The sequence below is a fragment of the Castor canadensis genome, chromosome 8 (assembly GCF_047511655.1).
Source record: "Castor canadensis chromosome 8, mCasCan1.hap1v2, whole genome shotgun sequence".
NCBI lineage: Eukaryota > Metazoa > Chordata > Mammalia > Rodentia > Castoridae > Castor > Castor canadensis.
In genome coordinates this window covers 30,157,449-30,183,396 of record NC_133393.1, presented here as the reverse complement: position 1 = coordinate 30,183,396, position 25,948 = coordinate 30,157,449, and the positions used below count along the sequence as shown (strand labels likewise).

At 38.0% G+C, this 25,948-nt stretch overlaps 1 protein-coding gene across 5 annotated transcripts; it reads left to right on the top strand.

Annotated features, from left to right (window-relative positions):
* Positions 1–1,269: 1,269 nt before the first annotated feature.
* Slc17a4 (solute carrier family 17 member 4) lies at positions 1,270–24,974 on the top strand. 5 transcript variants are annotated; one of them, XM_074082730.1, is made up of 12 exons: positions 1,270–1,358; positions 8,345–8,468; positions 14,929–15,038; positions 15,574–15,807; positions 15,876–15,978; positions 16,402–16,488; positions 18,385–18,503; positions 18,624–18,785; positions 20,988–21,120; positions 21,199–21,346; positions 22,125–22,215; positions 23,976–24,974. In XM_074082730.1, exons 2-12 carry the CDS (start codon positions 8,378–8,380, stop codon positions 24,108–24,110), a joined length of 1,413 nt encoding a protein of 470 aa, XP_073938831.1. In that variant the 5' UTR covers positions 1,270–1,358; positions 8,345–8,377; the 3' UTR covers positions 24,111–24,974. The 5 variants fall into 5 exon arrangements, with proteins under 5 accessions (XP_073938831.1, XP_073938830.1, XP_073938829.1 ...); XM_074082729.1 differs by having other exon boundaries at positions 14,833–15,038; positions 15,891–15,978; XM_074082728.1 differs by having other exon boundaries at positions 14,833–15,038.
* Positions 24,975–25,948: the final 974 nt, after the last annotated feature.

Below are 25,948 nucleotides of genomic sequence, written 5' to 3'. Positions count from 1 at the left end.
AAATAGTAACTAATATGATTTTATTTACATTTCAAACATTCTGCCTGCTATGTGGAGATGGAAAGAGAGAGAGAGAGAGAAAATACAGTGGTATCAGGTAAATAAGAATTTTATATATTATGATTATAAATGGTTTTGATAGGAATGGAGGAAATAAATAATGATGGTAAACAAGAAAGGGCTGCAGGGAGATCTGAAAGAATATGTTGTCAAATAAATGTTGAGTAGGGAGGGAAAGTAGAGAATCAAGACTGACTGTTTTTGGCAAGATTAACAGGGAGATGATGATGTCATTAACCAACTTGGGTGAGCCTATAGCAGCAGTGTGTTTGGAAGGGGATTCAGGCAGGAGCTTTTCTTGTGGCAGTGTTAAGAAGGAGATACCTCCCAGATCTCTAAGAAAAGATGAAGACAGAGAGGAAGTTGGGAGCTCAGAGCAAAGGTCAGAATGGGTCCACTCTCAGAGGAAGGACCTCTTTGGAAAGGGAATGACCAGGTTACCTTGGGAGTGAGCTAGAAAGAGAGGTTCAAGTTCAGAGCTCTAATATTAGAAACCAGAGAAAAGATGAGGAGTCAGCAAAAAGTATTTAGAAAGGGAGCCTCACTCACATGGCATGAGAAAAAACAGGCCTGATGGTGTGGGCAGTCAGGAATCAAGAAGGAGCAGGTGATGAAAGCTGTCAGACACTGACAGAAAAGGCTTGGAAGTGACCACTGGATCTGCCAGCAGAGGCCAGTGATGGTTTTTCCAAAGGCTGTCTCTTCACAAGTGGGTTCATGAAAATATTGGAAATGAGGAAACAGAATGGAAGGATATATGAGTCTTCTGAGATTCATGGGTGCTAATTTTCACAAAAAACTCAGTGGCCTTTGTGCAAATAGTTATAATAACCAGGAAACCACAGAAATCACTCCAGTCAGCCAAAATGTGTTAAGTCCCTTCTCTGTAAACCTCAGGTGTATTAAATGGTAGTATGGTAGAAAAGGAACTCAAAATAGGCAAGCTATGATCTCATTCTCATAAAAGTTATAATAACTCTGAGAGACCCCAGAAGGTAACAGTGGTATAAATAAGGCATGGCGTCAGGATCCTTTTAAGAGGCACTGATTCCGATTGGAGGATCAAGGAAAATAAACTTGAATTATGAGGAAGATTCAATGAACTTGACCTACTTATCAATGAAACAATAAATGTAAAGTTAAAAATTAATCCATTGAGCCAATAAAATCCTCTCAGGTGGCAACAAAAGGGCTAAAGGTTTTGAGTAATCATTTACATCCAAGGGACTGGACAATTGCAAAAAGCTGAGAGAAATTTATTTGGAAACAATAAGGATCCTGCACTCTACCTCCCTCAGGTTAGCTTTCAAACTTTAACTCTTTAATATTCTGCTTTTGAGAGTGGGAAGCGGTTTTCTTTTCCCCTTTGACAGCAACTTAATTTGTGGTTTTAGGATAGAGATTGTAAATAGTGAGGAAGAAAACATCTTTCTCAGGAGTCTGAAGAGTGAAAGGGGGTGTTGCCTTTCCTGAAAGAAACAAGGGAGAAAGTTATCTGAAGAAACCAAATGTGATCCAGCAATTTAAAACTATATGTTTAAGGGTTATATTAGAACTAGATGATGCAGCATAAAATGATGTATTGAGCTTGGTTTTTGCAGGTACATTAATATTTAAAAAGCACTGATCAAGGATGAGACAATTAGTGCAAATGCTGAATTCTCACAGGGGAAGTTTTTTTTCCTCTCTTTTTATTAGCATATGCTAATTGTACAAAGGGAGTTCATTGTGATATTTCCGTGCATGCATATAATGTCCTTTGATCAAGTTCACCCCCTCTATTACTCTTTCTTATACTTCTTCTCTTCTTTCTTGAACAAATTTTAAATGGATTTCATTATTCTATTTTCATACATGTGTGTGAAGTGCTTCAATCATGTTCACAGCCCCCTTGACCATCTCCTTCCTCCCTCTCCGCTCCTGTTGGTTCCCACCCCCAAACAGTCCCCCTGTTTTTCACTCTTTCTTTTTTTTTTTAAGGTCTAAATTCTGCATATGAGAGAGAACATGTGATATCTGTCTTTCTCAGTTCTCAGGGAAGATTTTTTTAAATCAGGTCTAAAAGATCAAGTTAATTAAAACCGACCAAACCTTTGCAGTAAATCTATGTATGGGGAACAGCAAAACAAATGAAATCCCACATGGCTTTAGGGAACAGTTGACAGTGAATAGTTAGGGGTAGATGACTTTTATTTGGGGACCATGAATAAGAGCCACGAACTGTTTCTCACAGTGCTGAGATTAGAGCTATCAGGTCAGTGCTGAGACCAGAGATGTCAATATCTCCACAAGTTGCCTTAAGGAAATACTGAATTAGTAAATAATTGAGGGGCAGGATATGTGTTAATCCACAGGGAACACATAGAAACAATATTGGCAAGAAAAACTGGTAAGATTGACACAGTTTCTTTGCTGGCTCTTCCTCATCTACCTGGTCTTAAAATCAAAAGATAAAACTGTTGATTTTCAAATTTGTAGTTCTACCTAAGTTTTTGTCCCAAGCTATGGACTCTCACAAAGGCTATTTGGCAATCTTCCCTTCCCTTCTGGTCTAACAGCCATCTCAAACCTCCCATGCTCAAAAGGAACTCTTGCTTTTCTTCAGGAAACCTGCTTCCCTCCCTGCTCACTTGCCCATCATCTTGAGTAAACCATTCACTTCTTTGCTTAAGTCATAAATCTAGATGTCTCTGACAATTCTCCTATTTCTCTTTTCTCTATATCTACATTCCTAGTGAATCTTCCTGGCTTGTGTCCAAAATAGGTCCCTGATGTGGTGTTTTTCACCACAGCCAGCCCAGCCCAGATACCATCAACTCTTGCCCAGCTGTTTCTTCCCAAGACTCTTGGTTCTTCTTTTTTTAAAAATGTTTTTATTTTCTAATAAAAAGTTATACAGAGGGTATAGCTATACAGGGGGTTTTGTTGCGACGTTTCCATATATACATATATTGTACCCCAGTTTGACTCATCAGCTCCATTATTCTCCCTCTTTTCCCACTTCCTTCAGTAGGTTTCAATGTCATATACATAAATGCACAGAAAGTACCTCAACCATATTCACTTACTTTCTTAATTTACCACCCCCATGACCTTCCAATCAACACGATCTGTTTTACATTCTTATCTTTTATTGTGTAAGTGTCTGTTCATTGTTCAGTGGGTGTTGACCTTGGTATTTACCTGTAAATATATTGTACTTTAACCAGTCTAACCCCCTCTACCACTCTTCCTTACCCATTTTCTTCTACTGTGTATTGTTTAACAGTTTTTCAGAGTGTTTCATTGTGTCAAGGCTCTTGGTTCTTCATCTTGTCCCTTATAGATCATACAGCACACATCAGCTAAAATAAATTCAAAGTAAATTGGCCTATAGGACACTACATGGTGTGGCCCCTGCCCAGTTCATTGATCTCATCTCATTTCCTACTTTAACCTCTTCATTCATTTTAGTGAGTTAGGTTGGACTTCACATGGCTGCACAGACGGCCTTCTGTCCTGACAAACTTGCTAAACTTACTGATTCCTTTGTCTGACGTGCTCTTGTGGTATGTCTCTTCTTCTGTCCCACCATTACCATTTCAGCTCAAATTAACCACTGTGTACAACCAAACTAGGTAAAGTATTTAGACTTGGCAGAGTGGGTGTCCTCCTCTCACAGTGATAGGTTGCTAGTCACAGTCACTACTATTGTTTTGTTTTCTTCATAGCAAATGCCATTCTTTCTTATTTCTTTTCATACTATGGCCCTCCTGGGATGTAACTGTCATGTACATCCCTTGTCCTGCAACAGCTTTGTTTTACCTTCATCTTTTACCGCCAGATTCTACTGTGCTCATGAGTTCTAGCAAACCCATTATTGCTAGTTACCAGGAAAGCTGGCAAAGTGCTTCTGTTACAGTAGGTATAGGGAGGGGGCCATCCAGTGAGAACCAAGTCCTTCAGTCATACAAGAGAAAGAACTCTGGGAAAAGAACATTCCATTAATTTATTACACAAATGTTTACTGAATCAATGAATGAACAAGCAGTCAGTGAACTCTTAGGCATTGGTTCACTAGACAAGTCTTATAGTCTAGGCCCATACCACCCTGAACATGCCCAATCTCATCTGGTCCCAAAAGCTAAGCAGGGTTGGGCCTGGTCAGTACTTGCATGGGAGACAAGTCTTTATGGGTATAGGGAAAAATAATAGCCTGAAAGCTGTGTCTTCAACTCTTGTGACTGATAGAATCTTTTCTGTTCGACTAATTGCCCTAAGGTGTGGACAGGAATATAAGGGCATTATTTTTATTTTTATAGAAGAGTGGTTCAATCCCTGAACCACACTATTTTGTCAATGAGTATTGGCCTGGATTCCAACTCAATTTTAGTTTGTTTCTGAACTCTGATGTAGACTGGGGAGCTCCATGATTGAACACCTGTGCTTTCTGATTATGTAAACCTGGCAATTTATTGACAGTTGCTCATTTACCAACTTTAGTGTGATAGTATAGACATCAAGTAATGTTTCCAATTATGAACACAATATCACCAAAAAATCAGATCTATATCTTTCTTTATATTTATATTACTTTATGTATCTTATTTTATATTAATAGGTGTTATACTCCATAGACAGCAAGTGGAAAATGATTTTGTTTCAACAGCAACTCCTGCCCTACTTTCCATCATGTCTTCTTAATCCCATAACTTCTGGGAGCATTCTCAGTTAGTTAAATGTCTACCACTCATTTTCAATCTCCAAATAATCTCATCTTGTAATTAATAGGTCCAATGAAAAACACAAGATTCTCATCTTGTAATTAATAGGTCCAACGAAAAACACAAGATTCTAAACTTTATCTAAAAGTACAGCTTCTCCCTCTCCCAGGTTGCGTCTGGAAAGGAAGGGGGTCTTTTGGTTTACTTCTTGTTCCCTTTGTCATTTTCTCCCTTCTCCCCTCATGCTAACAGGTTTCTAATCTTTGCAGTTCTGTTGGTTAGGGATACAGGATACTAAAGAGGCAGGAAGTGTCTTTTTTGGCTGATAGCCTTATGACCTGATATTGGTGCTTTGTAAGCTAGGTGGACATTCAATCCTGAATCCTTTGAAGAGTACCCTTTTGGGGACATGAGGTGATTCATGTCCATTAGTTTGATTCTTTCTTCAGCTGTTGGGCATCCTAAAGTCCATTTCTTCTTTTGTGGTCACATGGCAACTTTTACACAGAACTCTTGAGCAGATTTTAGAAAGCTGTGAACTGGACCTTTTCTGAGTTGTCCATGTCTAGTTCACAAGGAACACGCAGGCAGGTCTCTGCACAAGTACTTTTGTACATGCTACTATAAGAGGTGCCACAACCTCTCAGAATGGAGTGGGCCCTTTCTCTGCTCTGCAGCTCCAACCAATAGTCACTGACTCTTTGATCCTGAGGCAAGTGTACTTACCAGTCCCTTTCATAAATACATAAACCCTGGGACATACATTACGCCCTATGAATGACCCCTTACTGGCACCCTCTAACATTTGCTATGAAGGAAGGGGCAGTGACCCTCCTTTCATCTTTCATGGAGTTTAGGTGAATAAGTAACAGATAATACCAGCAATTTTCTCCAAAGAAATTCTGTTGCTGCTTCTTCATCTCTGTTTGTGCCTTGAGGTGGGCTCAGTAGCTCCTCCTTCTTAAGTCCTTCAAACTACCCTCTCCCATATTCTGGTATGGGAGTAGCACTACTGTTTTCTTTTCAGAATAGTGTGTATTTAGTCAAATTGACATCAAGTTCCATTTTAACATCCAGTTAGACACACATACACACACATACACACACGAGCACTCATAAAGATAGTGAAAATCAAAGATTTCTGGGTTGTGATCAGAGATTATTATGACAGATTTTGGTTGCTGTTGTTTTCAGTTTGTTTTAATCACAGCAATAATTTACAAATGCATTATTGTAACACATTTAGACACCAAAGATAAAGATAAATTCTAATGTGGTCATTTCTTTTCTCCTCATTCCCTTTTACAGAGATTACAAGTTTTATCAGATTAATAGAACTTAATTTACTTTTCATAATTTTCAGCTTACTTCTAAATGTATGTATATACATATAAAATACACAATGTAATATCCTCATGCATCTTTATTTCATGTAATTAATTTGTAATTATTGTTCTACAACTTGCTTTTTCATCTAACATATATTTTAAATCTTTATGTGCTTTGACATATAGATCAAATCAATTCTTTGATGGATGCATACTATTCCAGAAAACATATACACTTTGCACAAATGTTATCAATGATTACTTATTTACTGATTTTTAACAAGGAGTGTTCTAGAACATATTCTCCTATGTGGCCATGCACATTCGTCTCTGGTACACACAATGAAGCAGCATTACCAACAAATACCAGCAATCCACAAATGGTGGCTTTTTTCCCTACACTTTTGCCTAAATGTTGTGATAATCTTTTTACAAAATTTGTGAAAGTTGATAGATGAGAAATAATGAGATCTTGTTTTTTTAAATATCCATGTCCTTGATAGTGAGACAGAGTGTTTTCCCAAGTTTATTCTTCATCCATATTTATATATTGTTCTGATAATTGCCTACTTTTTATTCATTTTCCTAGTTTGTCTTTTTAAATTATCTTGAAGTTTAAAAATGCTGTTTTTAAGTTTTATATACTGTAGTTAATTTTTCTCCATCTATCAAGTTACTTTTATGTTATCTATTTTTTAAAAATTTTGTGTTTTTTGCATCCCACAGAATCCTCATGATATGTCTATATGTGGGTTTAATTTCATTTCTCTGACTTGAGACCCACTGTATTTCCTAAATCTAAGAAATCTTGTGCATCACTTATTATAGAAAATTTCTTCTTCCTTCCTTTTTTCCTTCCTCCCTCTATTCCCTCCCTCCCTCTCTCTCTCTCTCTCTCTCCCTCTCTCTCTCTCTCTCTTTCTTCTCTTCCCCCTTCCTCTCCTCCTCCTCTTTCTTTTTCTTGTTAATATTTGTTTTTTGAGACAAGGTCTTGCTGTAGTCCAGACTGGCTGGGAACTTGCAATCCTCTTGCCTCTCTTCCTGAGCTGGGATTACAGTCATTACATTTTAAATTATTGTGTCTTTTCAATTCTCTTGATTTTTTTCCTAAAAGTCCTATTCAACATATGTTGTATCTTTTTGCTCTATTTTCCAGGTTTGTAATTATGCAGTCATCCCTAATTATCTCAATTTGGTATGATTTTACTTATCCCTACCTTATATTTCATCAGTTCTTTCATTAACTATGTCTAGTCACTGCTTCAAATTTCAATGCCTAAATTTTTCTCATGCATTTTGAGTAGTTTCTCTCTTTACTCTTATGTTCCTTAATCTTTTCTTCTTGTGTTATAGAGTCCATATTTTATTTCTTCAATTATTTTAAGCATGCATATGTAATATCCTTATCAGTGTACTCTATTTTAAGAAGTTTCCAGTGATCTAATTTTCTGTATGTTGTCTGAGGACTTGATCTAGATGGGTTTATTTGTGAGTGTTTATAATTTTTTATCTTGAGCTTATATTAAGTGTAGCTTCATCTATAATAATTTATGTGACCCATGTTGAGCAAATTAACCTGACTTGATTCCTCAGTCTGTTTTTCAGCCAGGGATGAGTTCTCAGAAAATGAAGACTGTGTGAATTACAAGCCTCAACTCTCCATAACATAGTTCTGAATTTTCAGGGGAAAATGAGCCAGATCTCTGAACAATGCACACAGTGCCACTGTCTCACATCGCAATAGGCAGAGACTCTTCAACTAACTATTAGGATCTCCTTCCTGACACAGGCCTGGCTTCATCCTTCATCCTCACAGGGCCATAGATCTCAAGCTCCTGCCTCACTGAAATTGATGCTTCCTGTAGTCCCCAATCCCGTGGTTACTGAAGAGTTCATGCATGCCTTTAACTTTTCATTACATTCATGTGGCTATCGCTTTCTATCTTTGGAGTGGTGTGCCTCATAGGATGTTTACTATATTTTACTCCATTTATTTCAAATAAGGTGGTCAATTTTCCATGTCCAGTTGATAAAGGATATGGGAACACACAACTACAAAGAATATTACAATTTGTCAGAGCAGTCCAGGCTGGATTCCTCATTTCAGAGAGGCAGATACCAAGACTCAGGGTAACTGTGACCCTTCCAAGGCCACACAATTTTAGTGGTAGAGCTAAGGACAGGGATGAAGTCATATAAGATATAGGACACTTTCCTCTCTGTATTTACTTTTGCACTCTTTTATTTCTGTAGGTAAATGCCAGTCCCTGGCAAGAGAGAATCAAAATGTCTACTGGAGCAGACATCAAGGCTATAGAGGGAGACATTTCCAATGATGGTAATTTAAACATGGCTCAAGAGCAACCCTGCAAGAAAGGTAAAATTATGCACTGAAATCTGGCTGTGGATAAACTGAACTCTACCACCTCGACTTCCTTTTTGTTGATACATAGCACTCTTGCTACTGTCAAGAATTCTTTGTAGATATAAAGGATATTTATGTCTAATTATGTGTTTCTCACAAGAAAACTTGAAAGCATATAGTATAGGTAAGTATTATGACATTATTTGGAGATAAAAAATCATAGTATATTCTAATAGGTATATTCTGATGGTACAGGGCAGGGCATCCCATTAAATCTCTGCTCATACTAAGAATAGGCTTTCTTTTCTGCCATGTCATAGAAATTGCCTTACCTTTTCCCTCTTATCTGTAATACAACTTAGTGTTTTTCTATAATATGCTTCAAGGATGTCTATGGAACACAGTCCCTAACTCCATATTTTACCCTAAACCCATAATGATTTATAACCATCATTCATTAATTCTCCTAAGGATATAGGTGTCCCATAAGATAAGACCTTTAAAAAATAAAACACTAGTCGGGTGCCGGTGGCTCACGCCTGTAATTCTAGCTACTCAGGAAGCTGAGATCAGGAGGATTGCAGTTTGAAGCCAGTCTGGGCAAATAGTTCAAGAGACCCTATCTCAAAAAACCCTATAACAAAAAATTGGGCTGTTGGAGTGGTTCAAGGTGAAGGCCCTGATATCAAGCCCCAGTACAGAAAAAAAAAAGTAAATAAATTAAAAAAAAAACCCAAAACACTAAGATGGAACAGTTTGCAATACTCAGTATTTTAGCCAGGTTATCTTTTTGGGATGTATGCATATATTCAAGAAAAGAGAGGTCTCCTAATCTAAATCACCAAAAAAATGCATAATACTCATTCTACAATTAAGCATCAATTATTCAAAACTGAGTACTATTCCAATGATATCAGCTTAAGGTCTCATTCATTTCTAAATATTTTAGAATCTCTTGAACTATACCATTGTCCAAATTCTTCTATCCTAACAAACACAGTCTCTCTCTCTCTCTCTCTCTCTCTCTCTCTCTCTCTCTCTGAAATAGGAAGAACTTAAGTACAGTCCAAGTGTGGAAGTATATGCCTATAATCTCAGTGCCTGGAAGACTCAAGAGGATCATGAGTTTGGGGCCAGCCTGAGATACATAGCAAGATGTCTAGAAAAAGAAAAGAGAGAAAGAGAGAGAGAGAGGAAGAAAGGAAGGAAGGAAGGAAGGAAGAAAAAAAGAGAAAATTTTACCAAGACATAGTAAGGCACAAAGGATAAGAACACAGGTCAGAAGCCAGACTGCCTCAGTTTGCAATCCTGATTCTGCCATTTCTGAACTGTGTGACCTTAGGCTATTTTACCTGAACTCCCTGTATCTCAGTTCTCTAATCTGTAAAAATGGGGTGATGATGATAGTGGCTAATTTATACCATTACAATGAAGATTAAATTAAACGATTTGTGGAATAGCACCTCAGACAGAGTAAACACTAAATGAGCTTTAGCTACTACTCTTTTAGTAGGCAGTGGAATGCTCACTTATAATTTATCTAATGGGGAATTCATATGTGGTCTTCCTGGTTTCTTCCACAGTCTTCTGGAACATTGCTGCTCAGTTCTCTGGTGACCGCCCTGGAGCCACAGCTGTATCAGACAATACCTTTGTGATTTCCTTAACCCTGCCTGGTGATACAAATGACACCATCCTAATAATAGTCATCATTTTTTTTTGCAGTCTCATCTTATCATCTGATAAGGCAGAACCCCAGCTAACCCTCAAAGTCTCATCAAATTTTTGTGTTGTATCTCCTAATATTACTCATAAGTACTTAGAACTAAACCCTAGTGACTTCTTAATCATTTGGTGTCCAGCTTCAATTTTCCTTTTGTCTCTCTCAGTCTTGCCCATGCTCACTGGGTATTGCTGGGTGTTCTGCATCAGACCCTGCTGGGGCTTCTCTGGGTACAAGTGGGCCCAAAGGCTATTGATGTATATGGTAGGCACTACTGTGCTTCCAAGACACTCAGAACATCAAATCCAGGAACCTTATAGGCTGTGGAGAAATGTACCTTTTCCCAATATGTGTCACCTCTGCTCAGTTGGTCATATCATTATGTAGGTACTTACACTCTCATATCCCCAGAGGTTCTGAATGAAAAGAAGTGGGCCCTCAGTGGTCTTTCGGTATCTGGTTCAATTAAGAATTCATGGGGCTGAGATGGATACAGATAGCACATTGATCTTCTGATTCCCTTTTCTCTCAGAAGCCATGAACTGCTATAGAAGTTTGGGTTCAATCAGAAAAACAGAAGCCAGTCTTCATATTTCAAGAAGAAAGAGGTTTAACATAGAGCTTGTGGAAAATTCCACAGACTTTTCCTTTTGGAAGGAAAATCAAAAGTGCAGGATGAGGCAGTACTAATGATCCAGCTTTGTGTACCATTAAGTAGGCAATTTCCCAGATATCCTAAAATCACAAGCAAAAATCTCATAGGTATGGCAGGATCCTCACCTGCCTATAGCTGTCTCTGGAACATTATGGCTTCTCATTGTGTTCACCTTCTATATGTGCCTGATTGCCCTCATCAGTAGAATAGGAATAGGATTCTACTTGTGTGGTAGTCTGAGGATTGATGTTTCTAGGTCTTTGTCCTTCTGTTACTGTGGAGAATGTAGAAGACAGAGATGGCACTGAGAATCCACAAATAATTTCAAGGACATCTTTCTGCTTCTCAGAAACACCACATGGAAGTAAGATACACTCTACTTATGGGAAAGAATGCCTCCTAAAGGTCAATTTACCATAATTTTTTTTTCTGAAAGCTACAGAAAGAAATAAAACAGGTACTACAATTCATGTTGAAACTAGGGAATTATCCCTACCATGTGCTACAAATTCCAAGGTTTGACAACAGGTTTAATACAATGTGAAATTGAGAGGATACCAAGAGGTAACAAACTCCCACCCTTGAAGCATGGTATGGTGTTATAGGAAGAAAAAGAGACCATTGTGGAACTTCAGCTTATGCTTCTAGCATGGAGTAGCAGTATCTAGAAGTTGGGCAGACCATAGGCAAGGAGAGGCCCTCTAGGGCTTGCAGTACTTGGACTGGAGGAGTGGCTCAAGTGGTAGAGTGCCTGATTATCAAGCATGAATCCCTGAGTTCAAACTCCAGTATCACCAAAAAAAAAGAAAACATAAGGTATGGTCTGTACTGAGATATGGTAGGTAAAGCTTACCTGACTCACATACTTGAGTTTTTCCACACACAGGCCAGTGGTCTTTCTAAAACTCTGCAATTTAGCAATATGGAGCCATATGAAAGAGTAGAGGAACAAGAGTAATCGTAGAAATTACCTTGGAAATGTGGATGGCTTTTCCCCAAACTCTAATGTCATTGCATATTTAAAATTGAGGAGTGGTTAACTTCCCTTGAATGGGCAAAATAATTCCATGATGACCTTCTGCCCTCACACACTATCCCCACCTGCATGACCTCAACTAATAAAGGTAGCCCTTTGCTGGGGTTTCAACACATGAGAACAAAGTCATTGACCTTTATAGTACAAGGCTGTAGAGGGACCACAAGGGACATACATGTAAATGTTAACACAAATGAAAAAAAAAAAAAGGAAAAGAATGTGGTAGATAAAAGAGATTAACAAGCACATTTGTGAAAAATATTAACACATTTTAATAGTTATTGTATAATGAGTGCATGCTCTATGTCAGGCATTGTTCCAAGCACTGTGTTTGTATTAATTTGAATCCTCACAATAATCTTTCAAGGAAGGTTCCTCTAGCATCATTCCCATTTCACATGAGCCAGAACTCAGGCACAGCAGGATTAGGTAAGTCATCTAATCATTCAGACCCAAAGAGGCATTCTTGGATTCCAGCCATAGTTGCCAGGTTGTTAGCCATCACAATAAACTGTATGCTTATTTGACTGGGGGAAAATTGGAGAATTTTTTATCTCCAATTTCTTCAAGTTCTCAATGATAGTAATAAATAACAATAAAGTAGCTTATTATGGTATATGAAATAAACCAGCTGAAACATATAAAAGAAGATCCTAATAAGAGAAGAAAGGAAACTAAAAAGCAAAAAAATATCACTGAAGAATTAAAATGGAATTGTTAGTCTCAAGGAGAGACATTATCACTACAGAAAATAAAATCATAGACATGGAACCATAGCTTGGAGAAGTCATGGAAAATGCAGAGGGGAAACAAGGCAGTGAATGAAAAGGTGATGGATGTACTGCAGGGAAGAAAATGGATTATTCAGGAAATGATATATGGTTATGTAAGCATCCAATTCACTGAGTCTAAAATTTTAAGGAAAGTATGGAAATAGGCAACTTAAATGTAGGAAATAAGGTGGACTAAAACCATGAAGTAAATTGAGATGAAAACCACTTACAAGAGCTGGTTCCTTGATAAAGAAGATGTCATTCACAGCACAGATGCATTCAACAAGCAATCTACTATTCAGATTAATCAGGCAGAGAATAGACACAACCAAGAATCATGAAAACTAGGAGACAGAGGCAATGAAAAATGTATAATAGACTATGAGGGAACAGATAAAGTAAATGACTTTCTAGAAATTATAATTTAAATTTTTATAATTTATTTTAATGACATATATAAAATATATATTTAATAACAAATATATTATAATTTTCTAAGAATTATAAATAATGAACTTATAGTTCAATTTTATCCAAAAATGCAAAGACAGCCAATGAATTTATAGGAACTTATTCAATTCGCATCACAGTACCTTGATGTAGGTTCTGTTATTAACACTGTCTTACAGGTAAAATGCAGAGGCTGCAGAGAGCTCAGTCACTTGCCCAAGAACACAGTTGTCAATAGAACATCTGAGAGTGAGGTCTAGGCAACTGATTCCATGATTAAAAGACATTTGATAAAACCCATGCATCCTCCCCCAAATATTTAAAAATAGGAAAAGGACAATGTAATTTAAGTACATGTGACACCTCAACCAGCAGCATACTTAATGGTGTCATGTAGAAAGCATTCCCAGGAAATTTATATCTGGCAGGATTGCCTACTCTCACCATTCCTGTTAAACATTGTTTAGAAAATGTTGGTGAATAAAATTAAAGTATGAAATACATGTTGCAAACAGCAAAAATAATTGTCTTTCCATTATTTAGACATAATACCTTTTTTTAAAAAGTCAAAACCCCAGGGGGGATACTACTGATGGAAATGATAGGAAAAAGTACTCAGCTATGAAAACAATACAAAGAACTTGGTAAAACTTGTGTGACATTTAACTGACAACTACAAACTTTCACCTTAAGACAGAGAAAAAAAAAAAACTTCACTGTATAGTAGATATTCTTCTTGACTAGGAGAAGGCTATACTATAAATGTGGCCATGGTTCATTTAATCTGATATGTCAATATGACATTGAACCAAAATTCCAATGTAAATTTTTGTGGATAAAGGTGAGAGAACTCCCACAGTTAAATAATCACAGGGTTAGACCAAAGGTGAGGGTCTGTCAATTCCTGAAACCTAGCAAGAACATTACTACACAAAAGGCCACAGTGCTGGCCACTCCAAGATGATCTGCTTCCTTAGAGAAGCCTGGAGAAAAGGCATTCATATAACTTGAAGACAGCAATCACAAATTATCTCTTGGTTTTCTCTACAGTGATAGTCTCTCGACCCTTCAAGCTGTTGTTGAACTAATGTGACTTGGATTCAGTCAAGTGATAGCCCTGGGCCTTCTATGGAACACTGACAAATTTTGTGCAGCTTAGATTACAGGAGTAAGGCAAAGTTGAGTCTATCTGTCTATCTATCTATCTATCTATCTATCTATCTATCTATCTATCTATCTATCTATCTCCATAATCTAATCTTAGCTTACCTTTCAAGTTTCTTTTGCTCCTGGGCCCCAAACAAGTTAAACATCCAAATCTCTGGTAATTAAGGACACCTAGAGCTATCTCAGCTATGCAAGCAAAGCACCTGGGAGTCATTTCCAATAATATTCTCTTGTCTCCATATCTAATCATCACTACTTCCATCCAGTTGTTTCTCTAAATCTATTTTTTTCCATTCCCACTCTCACTCTGCTCATCCCAAGACCCTGGAAAGTTCTTCCCTTATGTTTGCTCTCACCAACCCTAAACATTCTTCAAGTCTCTACTTGAGTAATGCTTCCAAGGGAGCTATTTTTCCCATTACCTTCCAGAAGGCCAGGCAGCCAGCCACAAAACAGTGTGTGCCCTCTACATTTCTACAACACAGATGGACATCAGTATTCTCCATCTTCCAGACCTAGGAAGAATGGGAATAAAGCTTCCTGATTATGAGGTTTTATGTGTTCTTTTTTAGGCTTTTGTTCAGTCCGACATGGACTTGCCTTCGTCTTGCAGCTCTGTAATTTTTCGATTTATACACAACAAATGAACTTGAGCATTGCCATTCCAGCTATGGTGAACACCACCACCACATCCAGCCTGCCCAATGCCTCCACAGAGATACCTTCCGCAGACCCCCATGACTACTGGAATGAAACACTAAAGGAATTTGAGGCACTAGTAAGTTGAATAAGACTCTGGACTCTTTGATTCAAACAGTCTAACTTAAAGGGTTATTTTGTAAAAGAATTCCATTCACTTATCTAGTAAATACTACTGAGTATACACTATATGCCAGGAGCAGCACAAGGAAACTTTATCTCTACTTAACATCTGTGAGTGTAACCAGGGACTAAGTTAGAATGAAGGAAACACCTTGTACCATTAAGGGGAAATGATTTCTTCACCCTATGATGAAAATTGCCATAAAATAAGTTTTACAGATTATGACCTTCAGATCATCCAAGGCTAGCCCAGGTACTAAGATATTTTCCCACTATAAGAGGAATATAGGTTTCAGAATGATCTCATATTTTAATTGGTCAGTTAATTATCAGGGCTAAAGGTGTGTGTTGAGCATATACTTAGGTTGATAGATTGGAGGACTTGGAGAGAGAAAGAAAAATAACTGCTGATTACTTCTTTATCACTCAAATCCTCACAATAAAAAGTTCACTCTCTAATCAAAGACAGTGATGTTCTCTTTATCGTCTAGGCCCCTGCATATGACTGGAGCCCTGAGATCCAGGGGATCATCCTCAGCTCCCTCAACTATGGATCATTCTTGGCTCCAATCCCCACTGGCTATGTGGCTGGAATATTTGGAGCCAAGTATGTGGTTGGTGTTGGCTTGTTAATTTCCTCAGTCCTGACCCTCTTCATTCCACTAGCGGCTGATGCTGGAGTGGCTTTGCTCATTGTCCTTCGGGTCATCCAAGGCATAGCCCAGGTACTAAGATGTTTTCCAACTATAAGTGGAATATAGGTTTCAGAATGATCTCATATATGTAAGATTAGTTATTTTCTCCCCAGGTTATGGTATTAACAGGTCAGTATTCAATTTGGGTCAAATGGGCTCCCCCAGTGGAAAGGAGTCAACTCACTACCATTGCTGGATCAGGTAATTGACATCCTAATTTCACCTTATATGCACTGTCCAAAAGTACTCAGCCTTGGTCTATCAAGAGAACTAAGACCTTACATCCCAATTGCCCTGCTTAAGTCCTCGATCTAGAGTACTAACCTATTCTATTTTTCTTGATCAGAACTGACTGTTAACTATATACCAAACATTTTTGCATTTTGGACATATTAATTTCTTTTTGGCCCATAATAACCTTATAAATCACAGCCTATGAATTTGAGATACAAATAAATAATTGTCTAAGAACACAGAGCTACTCAGTGAGGAAGCAGCATTTGCACCTAAATAGTCGGGTTGAAGCTCATACTTTCAATTATTGTGCAACTCAGCTTTATATAAAGCACACAGAATCTCAAGACCACTCCTCTCACCCAGAACTTGCTTGCATCTTTTGTTCAGGGTCAATGCTGGGGACCTTCATTGTCCTCCTTGTTGGTGGTCTAATCTGCCAGGACATAGGATGGCCTTATATCTTCTATATCTTTGGTGAGTTTGTGTTTTTCAGATCTTAGAATTCTATTTTATGACAAAGAATACTGGGCATAGTTTCTGTGATACAACTTATCTATGGTTAACCAAATCCTAATAGATATGGATGTATACATAACCAAATTTGATAATGTTCAAAGCCAATCATGTTGTGAGTCTTGCTAGCTTATAAAATAGCATTACTAAGCCTGGATGTATAGCTAGAATAACCTTATGACTTTAAGGGCATCACATCATTCCTTCTTGCTTCTAAATTGAACCCAAAGGATCCCAGAGTGATATCTTTCATATGATGTTGAAAACGTTATCTTGTGAAGGCCACATTTTTAGTCATGCTTGTTTATATAACACATTACGTGACTAAATCTTAGGTAAAGTACCATTTGGACAGGAGAATCAACAAGTAGCACCTGCAGCATAGGGCAAATCATAAGAGACTCTGAGAGGATACAACACAGAAAGAGATGCTATGGAAAGTTTCCAAAGACACTTGAGTGTTACAGAGGTAATATTTTACTACTTCATAAATTTTACACTCATTGAGCTCTGTTGGGATTTGCCTAGCTTTTATCAGTTAAAGTTTGTGTGTTCATTGTATTTTTGAAAAATTCTCTGAAATCCCACCTGAGCATTGCTTGATTCCTTAGAGGAAGTCTCACTATTGTTTACATTAGAGGTTACTTCTCTTAGATCAAAGGTTCCTATAACAACAGATTAATCAAGTCACCAGAAAAAAAAAGTGAAGATTCATTACTATACCATGTCAACCTTCAAAAGCTGTCATAAAAACATGAAGAGGGCAGATTACAAAAAATCTTCAAATAATGAGAGAGATTTACCGTGCTCATAGTTTCGAGAAAGTAAGTAGCATATGCAATATATGAATTCACTAAATATTTATTGAATTAGTATTAAGATCCTCCAACTCCAATTTGCAAAATTGCTAATTTTTATATTTATCTCTCTCCACATGATAAAATTCCTTAATAGCAAAATTGTGGTTTTTGCATTCTATATCCTCAGAATTTAGTAAATGTTTCATGTATGGTGTCTGCTATAAAATGTTTGTAAGGAAATGTGTAAATATCAAGGTAGTCAAGTAAAGAGAACTCTTAAGATTTTAAAATTCTAAAACCAAGAATTTTAAGAGGAGTCACATTGCCACTCACCACTCAATATTGATAAATATTGAGCTCTCTGATACGATATATATATATATTAGAGAGAAATTCTTTGCTAAGGATTAATTTTGTGTCTAGAAATTGTCTGGGTAACCAACTGCACATAAAGTGTACTGCTGGCAACCTTTAAGTGCTTTGAGAAAGATATGGAAAGGCTTAATGAAGAAAAGAACTTTTTAGAAGCATGACTAGCAGGAGGGATGCTGGTTGATATTTGAACACTGAGAACATTTTCAAGTACGTAGGGTAAACACACTAATAACTTGTAACAAAGTGCTGTAATCATAATATAATACTGCATTTCAAAACCTTCCAAAACTCAGTGGTTTAAAGCAATAATCACTATTTGCATAGTTCTGTGGGGTGGTGTATGTGTATGCATGTAGGGGGAGCTCTGTATTTCTCTCCTGCCTTGGGCAATGGATTAGCTAGAGCACGTTCCTCCCATGAGAAGGTCAAGTTCCAAGAGGACAAGTCTTTCTTAATGGTTAAGATGGAAATGGCCCCATTGACAAAAGCAAATTACAAGGCCAAGACCAAAGTCAAGTGGTGAAGTACCCTCTACTTATGTTACGGCCATGCAAAGGTACAGATGCAGAGAGGAGTAGTGTATCTATGTTAGTCATTCTATCAACCACAGGAACCCACTTGGGGCTGAATCAAACTGATAGAAGAACTCCAATCCATTGCTAACTGGATCTTCTTTTCCTAGGTGGAATTGGTTGTGCCTGTTGCCTTCTCTGGTTTCCTCTAGTTTATGATGATCCTGGAAATCATCCATTTATCAGCACTGGTGAGAAGAGCTACATCTTGTGTTCACTGTCTCAACAGGTATCTTGAGGAACTCCTGCTATTTTTCTATGCCTGCTAAGCATCTCAGAGATAAGGAGTACAGTAGAGCAGAACTCTTGTCCTCTGATGGAGGGGATATTGACATGTGTTTTCTTCCAGGACCGTTTGCCAGGCTGGTCTCTTCCCATTAAAGCTATGATCAAATCCCTACCACTCTGGGCCATTGTAGTCTCTTATTTCTGTGAATACTGGCTGTTTTCTACCATAATGGCCTATACACCCACATATATCAGCTCTGTACTTCAAGCCAGCCTCAGAGACGTAAGTGCAAAGAAAGTTCATTCTGCTCTTCTGTTTAAATGCTTCGTTATATAGCAGTCTCTTCTATGGTCACAAAATAAGAGGATTAGGTCCAGGACACCACATAAGGAATGCAATCTGTTTAACTTGGAATCTGATTGATTTCAATATGGTTTACTATGTATTGGAGTAGAATGGTACGATTCTAAGTGTAATATTCACAGAATGTCATATGCAAAAAATTTATATTCAATACAATCAGCATTTTCAAACAAGACCTCTGCTGGCATCATAAACAATAAAGGATTAAAAAACAAATTATGCCTTGGAAAGAACTAGGATAGAAACATAAGTGATATATCCTGAAAACAAGACTGTTGATAGAACATGAAGTCCTAAGTAGAACTTAGGTAAAAAATTTGTGGACAATGATTTTTTTAAAATATTTTGTTCAAGTACAACATATTTAGAGGAAAGTTCATATATGTATACAGTTCTCTGTATTTTCACAGGATGAACAGATGCTATGATTGGCTGACCTTCCAATGCCTGTTAGATAGATGTCATAAAAGTGGTGGACTATATCAGATGCTGTAGCTTTTTAGTGACAGTTTACAAGGCAATTGAATTACTAGTACCACTTCAACCTCAATACTTAAAGAGCAGGCTTCTCATATTGAGGACACTTCTGATGAAAATGTATTAAGTAACCAAAGGAGAGCTTACCTTCTTAGCAGTACATGCAAGCAGGCTGGACACCTTGAGATCAGAAAACTCCAGGAAGGATTGCTCTGTGTTCCCTCAAAGAGGAAGAGAGTTGGAGCAGGCAAAGGAAAGAGAATCAGGGGACAGGAGGGCCAGGCAAGAGGATGCCAGTTGCTGAGCGATATCCATCCTGAGCCTGGCTATGAGGAATGGTTAGCTCTGGGTGGGGGATGAGAGCTGAAGAGGAAGAGGATGGGGGTGGTGGTGAATGGAAAGGTAAATGTGACCAGACAGCACAACTTCCTAGGCTGAGAAGAGAAGAAACCTTTAGTTTCCACTGCTCTCAGGCTATCTTCTTACCAAGTCACATAATCTTGATGATATTGGTTTACCCATGCATAAAATGAACTTCTTGAATCAGGAGAAAACTAAATTCTTTTCATTATTTGGTGATACACAACAAAGGATGGTCACCTATTCCTTGCATTTTCTTTAATAGAATTTTAACTTAGAGGTTGAATTGATAAATAACAAGGTTCAACCTTTTAAAAACTCTAAAACAATTTAAGAACTATATAAAGTTTTGATGTTAAAAGAACTATGTAAAGAATAAACAATATTCTACTTATTCCTGCTTCTAATCTTCCTTGTTCTCCAGGCCCACTCCATTGACAGCTCTTTTTTACATTTCCTATATTTTATTTTGCTGTTTCTTTATGAGAATGCAAGCACACGTGATTGCATATTCTCATTTTTCCCATTTTTTTCTTATCAAAAACATTATAGGCTGTATATGGTACTATTCACTGTATCCTGGGGTTTTGCCACTTAATAGACCTTGAAGTGTATGAAAACTTTACTGAGAAATATTTGAGTTATTTCCAGTCTTTGAGCAATGCTGCAGTAGAAACCTTGCTCATTTGTCATATGTCTGTACAACTATTTCTGTGATGTATATTTCTGCATATGAAGTTGCTGAATATAATGGGTAAATTCACTATAAACTTCCATACTTATTATCAAATTGCTCTCCATAGGTAAAGAATAGTATTTGTGAGCACCTGATTCCCCAAAGTATCATCACAGGACATGTAAAAAAACTTTGATTTTGTCAGTTTGATCCATGAAAATAATATCTGACCATAACATTATTTGTAATTGTTTTATTATGAGTGAGTTGGGATCTTTTTAAAAAGTTTAGGAGTCACTTATATTTTTTTTGTCTAGAAGTTGTTCATGGCCTTTAGCTATTTTTTCACTGGGTTATGGTCTTTTAAATATCTATTTCCAGGTGATTCTTATATAGGGAAAGCATCAGTCCTTTTTAAAAAATGAAGCTATATGCATATTTCTCCAGGCACTAAAATCATATTGGTTCATTCCAATAATATGAAATTTTTATTTAAAATGGTGTGCATATAAAGAAAAGCAATATATGTGGGCTATCTCTCCAGAGATCAGTCTGTGTCATGGTGGAGTGTTGAGGACACATGCATTCGCCTTTTCTCTGATCCTTAGAGTGGGATGTTGTCAGCCCTGCCATTTGTTGTTGGCTGTATCTGCATTATCCTTGGAGGTCTACTGGCAGATTTTCTTCTCTCCAGAAAAATCCTCAGACTCGTCACTATCAGGAAACTTTTCACTGCCATAGGTAATGGCCAAGCTGGACACACGGTAGATGTGGGAAGCTAAGGGAACCTCCTACTTATTCTTTGTCCTTCTGTCCCAGGGGTTCTCTTCTCATCTGGAGTTCTTGTGCCCCTGCCTTGGGTCAGATCCAGCCTCAGTTCCACCATGGTCCTCTTGGTACTGTCTTCTGCCTTCAGCAGCCTCTGTGAATCAGGAGCCATTGTTAACTTCTTGGACATTGCTCCTAGGTAGGGATCCCTTTGGCTCATCCTCATAGAAGTTCAGTTCAGTTTCAATAGCCCTAATCCTGCAAAGATAAAATGTGGCATGTACAACAGAGCACAGGAGATGTTGACATCATCCATCGTCCACTTGATTCCTGAAGGTATCATGAATTGGTCAACCAGAGTGAACTTTGTGTTTTCAGGTGTGAACTTGCACCAGTTGTGGAAACTCACACATCTCTCTCTATTGAGGAATGGAGCCGTTACACCTGGTTGATCATTGAAAAGACTCAGGAGACCCCTAGAGGAGGTCATGAAAAGCTTTCATAAAGGGAAAGCACACAGAATTGCAGGAGAGATATCTTACCCATATCTTTGATAAAAGTTAATAGCGGAGGTGACTGAGACTACCACATATAACTCTCGAGGTCCTGCCATGGTCAACAGGACATATTTCATCAATTCATTCAATGAGGGATCTTTTATATAGAAAGAGGAGAATTTTACATCCCAAAATAGTGCTGTAAGATCAGGCTCAATAGCAGGAACCAAGAAAACATGAAGTGCAAATCTCTAATCTTCATATGTCAATAATATGTGACATGTATAGGCTACCCCTTGGAAGTCTTAGACCCTCACACAGGATTATTTGAATAATTAGACCATTTCATTCAGGCTGAATTAATAAAGGGTGAGCACAATTCCAGGCCTCCCTAGAGATAAGCACAGAATTATAACAAAATAGCAGAGATTAACCCTTTGTTTACATGGGAATGTTTCCTGCCCTTTTCCTCTCTTTCAGGTATGCTGGCTTTCTCAAGGGACTATTGCAAGTCTTTGCACACATAGCTGGAGCTATCTCTCCTACCGCTACTGGATTTTTCATCAGCCAGGTGAGGACAAACGTTCCCATGAATAGTTATAAAAGAAACCTAAAGGGATCACCAGTAGAAGGATATTTTCATTTCTTCTTCAATGTGGCCATACATAAAACTCATAAGTGTTAAGCACCCAACATGCCATCATTCCCAGCTCAGCTCACGTAAGGAAATTATCACACATTTGGGTGTGGAGTGAGGGAGAATGTTCAAAATTATGAGCTTCACCTTTGTGATTTCTTATAAGATAAGCCTCTCATGTTAAAAACCAAATTTTCTAGTATATTCTTGGCATTTCTACTGAATTAAGAGTGACCAACCATCCTGGTTTGCATGGGACTGAGAGATTTCTCAGGATGTGACACTTTCAGTGTTAAAACCTCAAAAGCCAAATATGGTTGTGTGTGCTTGTAATCAAAAGGATCACAAGTTCAAGGCTAGCCTGGGTTACATAGTGAGTTCAAGGCCAAGCTGAGCTACATAATGAGTTCAAGGCCAACCTGAGCTACGTAGTGAAACCCTATCTTTAAAAACCAAGGGTTGGGGATGTGGCTCAGTGGCAGAGCATTTGTCTAGCATGCCCAAGGCCCTGGGTTCAGTCCCCAGCATCACAAAACAAAATAACATCATCATAAAATCTTGGAAGCTGTGGGCAAACTAGAATGAGTTGGTCACTTTACGTGAGAAGTCGACAAATATTTGTAGAGTGAATGAGCAAGATGCCAAGTGAAAGACAGAATAAAGGAACAACCTGCTTCTCACATGAATGCCCGTGTATGGTCAGTACAGCAACTTTTCTGACCAGTGTTACTTGCATGATGTTTTTTACATTTGTGCAGACTTCCATCCTGGAACATTCATATCAAGTACTCAAAATAAGCTGGACATAGCAACACATGTTGTAATCCCAGCACTTAGGACACGGAGGCAGGAGGATTGTGAGTTTGAGGTCAAACTCAAAAATAGATAAATATATAAAAGTATTCAAAGTAAACAAATACAAGCAAACCTGACAACTTGAGCATTGTCTAAGAATCTTATGACATAGACTTCACATGAAGAAAGATATTGATGACATTCACATTAGTAACTTCTTTAATTTTCCTGCAGTTTTCCATCAGAGTTAGGAAAATGAACAGAGAATAACAAAGAAAGGGTATTCCTTATGAAATCAAGTCCCTTCTTGTTTCTGAAGCTTTGATTCCCTTTTAGCCCCTATTTAAGGTACTGTCAGGAAATGTTTGCTTAAAATGGAAATTCTCAACCTTTGTTTCTTCTGCCATTCATTGACTAACCAAATTCATTAAATGAGTATGAATTGAATATTAGCATGTACAATACATTGTTTAAGTGAATATACAAATATATGTTTCCCCTGTGAGACCTATATTAAAAGAAAGAAACAGAAAATTAAAGCTAAGTGCTTTATATATTGAATATTGGTAAGCACTAAAAGAATAGAATAGGACATATAAGAAGCAGTAGAATTTCAATTTAATAGGGTGGTCAAAAAAACTCCCTGAAAGGTAACATTTAAGCAAGGACTGGAAGAAGGTAAGAGAGTGAGCCAAATGGGAGCCTAAGAAGAGGAACATTTCCAGCCAGTACACTGGACTTGGTAGAAATGTTCTTGCATATTCCAGAAACCACTAAAAAGTCCCCTAGCCAGGGATGAGTTATGGGAGGGAACAGCAGAATATGGAATCACAGCCTTTCTGAACCAGCAGGGATAAGAGCTAGCCAAGCATTACTAACTGGTGGTTTCCTGCCTCCAGGATTCAGAGTTTGGTTGGAGAAATGTCTTCTTGGTTGCAGCTGCCGTTAACATATCAGGCCTGATCATCTACCTCATCTTTGGCCGAGCAGAAGTACAGGACTGGGCTAACAAACAGGCATTCACTTACTTCTGAGCAAACTGAGTGATGTGTGAGATCCCGTTGCTTAGGTGTTCATTGCTTTCCCTCACAGACCTTCCCCATTTGTGCTTGCTTGACTGATTAGCCAGTTAATTGGAATTGGCTGTTTTTCCATCGTCTTCTTAGATGCCTCAGTAATATAGTAAGATTTTACCATGCCAAGAGATTTTGCAAGGGGAAAAAAGGCTACCTATAACTGTGATTGCCTTTCTCTCAGGTTTGTCTAAATTTCTACCCATCCTCTATTTCTCCTCCTTCTACCTTTTTTATAAAAATCATCAGGAGGACAATTTCTCACCAAAGCTAGAGGAAGCCATAATGGCAAGAGTGAGAACTGAGGACCACAAGGGGAGTGGTACCAAAACATACAGAAGATGAACCCTGAATGCCGTCATGAAAAGAAAGCCCAAACATGGAAAGTACAGTGTCTATAATCTGAAGTCCTGGGCCAGGAGGCCAGAGCAGATGAAGTTGCTGTCATGTCAAGGGAATAAGATTAAAGGGCCATTCTGAGGCTTGGTGTAGGTAGGATACCTAATTGAAAAACAACAAAGAAAAGATAATGATAAACATGAATCCATCATGACAAGAGGAATGGACCTTCTTCCAACTAATGTAAGCAGGGTAGTAGAATTCTACTATTCTAGACAAATTTCTAGATGGATACTGGCTTTGAATCAGAGCCACCTTTGTAATACCTGCACCACTCAGGCATTCTCTGGAGTCAGATCTTTCACAACTACCTTCTTTCTGATCATCTTGTCCTCAGTCCTATATCTGGTTTGTGGATCCCTTGTGTCTTAGTGAAGGAGCATTGTCCAATATTTTTCCTATCGGCTTAAATATTTATTCATGATATCAGTCCTATGTCCAATGCCCTTATTATTTCTGTGACCATTGGGAATCCACCCACTGTTTAGTGGGCCTCATTCAATGTTCACTTCACTAACCTAAATGTCTTCCAATAATGTACACAAGACCCATTTTGGCATGAGCTCATTCCAAATGTCCAGACAGTATGCATGGTGTGTCTTCTTTCATTAAGCCCCCATGTGGACAGTGCAGAGGCCATGAAAGTGAACAAAAACATTTAAACACTAAATAAGTACTAATGAACACATTAACATTTATGGGGGTGAGGCAGAAGTGAAAACCATACAGAGCTTGAAGGAGTTCAATATCTCAGCTTCTTGAGATGACTTTAATCAAAGTATCACACAAATGAATATGTAGTGACAACTGTGGGAAAGGAAATAACAAGGGATACACCACACTAGAAAAGTGAATTATAAGTTCGTGTGAACTAATTTGAGGGAGGGAGGGTTACGACTAAAAAGTTTTGACTGAGCTAGCATCTGAAGTACAGTGGTTAACTGGTGCTGGAGGTTGACGGAGAGAAAGCTACAGGCAGAAGGTACAACATGTGGAAAGATGTGGTGTTAGAAGAGAACAATCAGGGATTTTCAGAATCAGAGAAGCATGGGCTGTGAGGAGGCTGTAGAAGTATTAAGATAAAAAACACAGGGCAATGTAGGTCCAATGAAGGATACTGGTATTTATCTTGAAATCACTTGAAATATTTTAGTGGGAAGAGACACAATCAGGTTTCTATTTTTTAAAGGTTACATTACATGTGGGAAGGAGTTGCAATAAGAGTTCCCAGTACAGTCCAGTAATAGCCCCTGGCATGAAGGAGTAGATCTGGTGAGAGGTAAACAGATTATTTGCTTTAGGAGGTAAGCCCGACAAGATTTTAACACTGCATAAGAGAATAGAGATGTGCAGAGCAACACCTGGGATTCTGATTTGCTACTCAATCAATGGGGATAGGG

Excerpts from the sequence above, each read along its gene's own strand:
- Slc17a4 (XM_074082728.1), top strand. The coding sequence starts at position 8,378 with ATGTCTACTGGAGCAGACATCAAGGCTATAGAGGGAGACATTTCCAAT. Across the intron at positions 15,808-15,875 it reads TCATCCAAGGCATAGCCCAG|TTATTTTCTCCCCAGGTTAT; the intron begins GTACTAAGATGT and ends ATGTAAGATTAG. Across the intron at positions 21,347-22,124 it reads TTCTTGGACATTGCTCCTAG|GTATGCTGGCTTTCTCAAGG; the intron begins GTAGGGATCCCT and ends CCTCTCTTTCAG.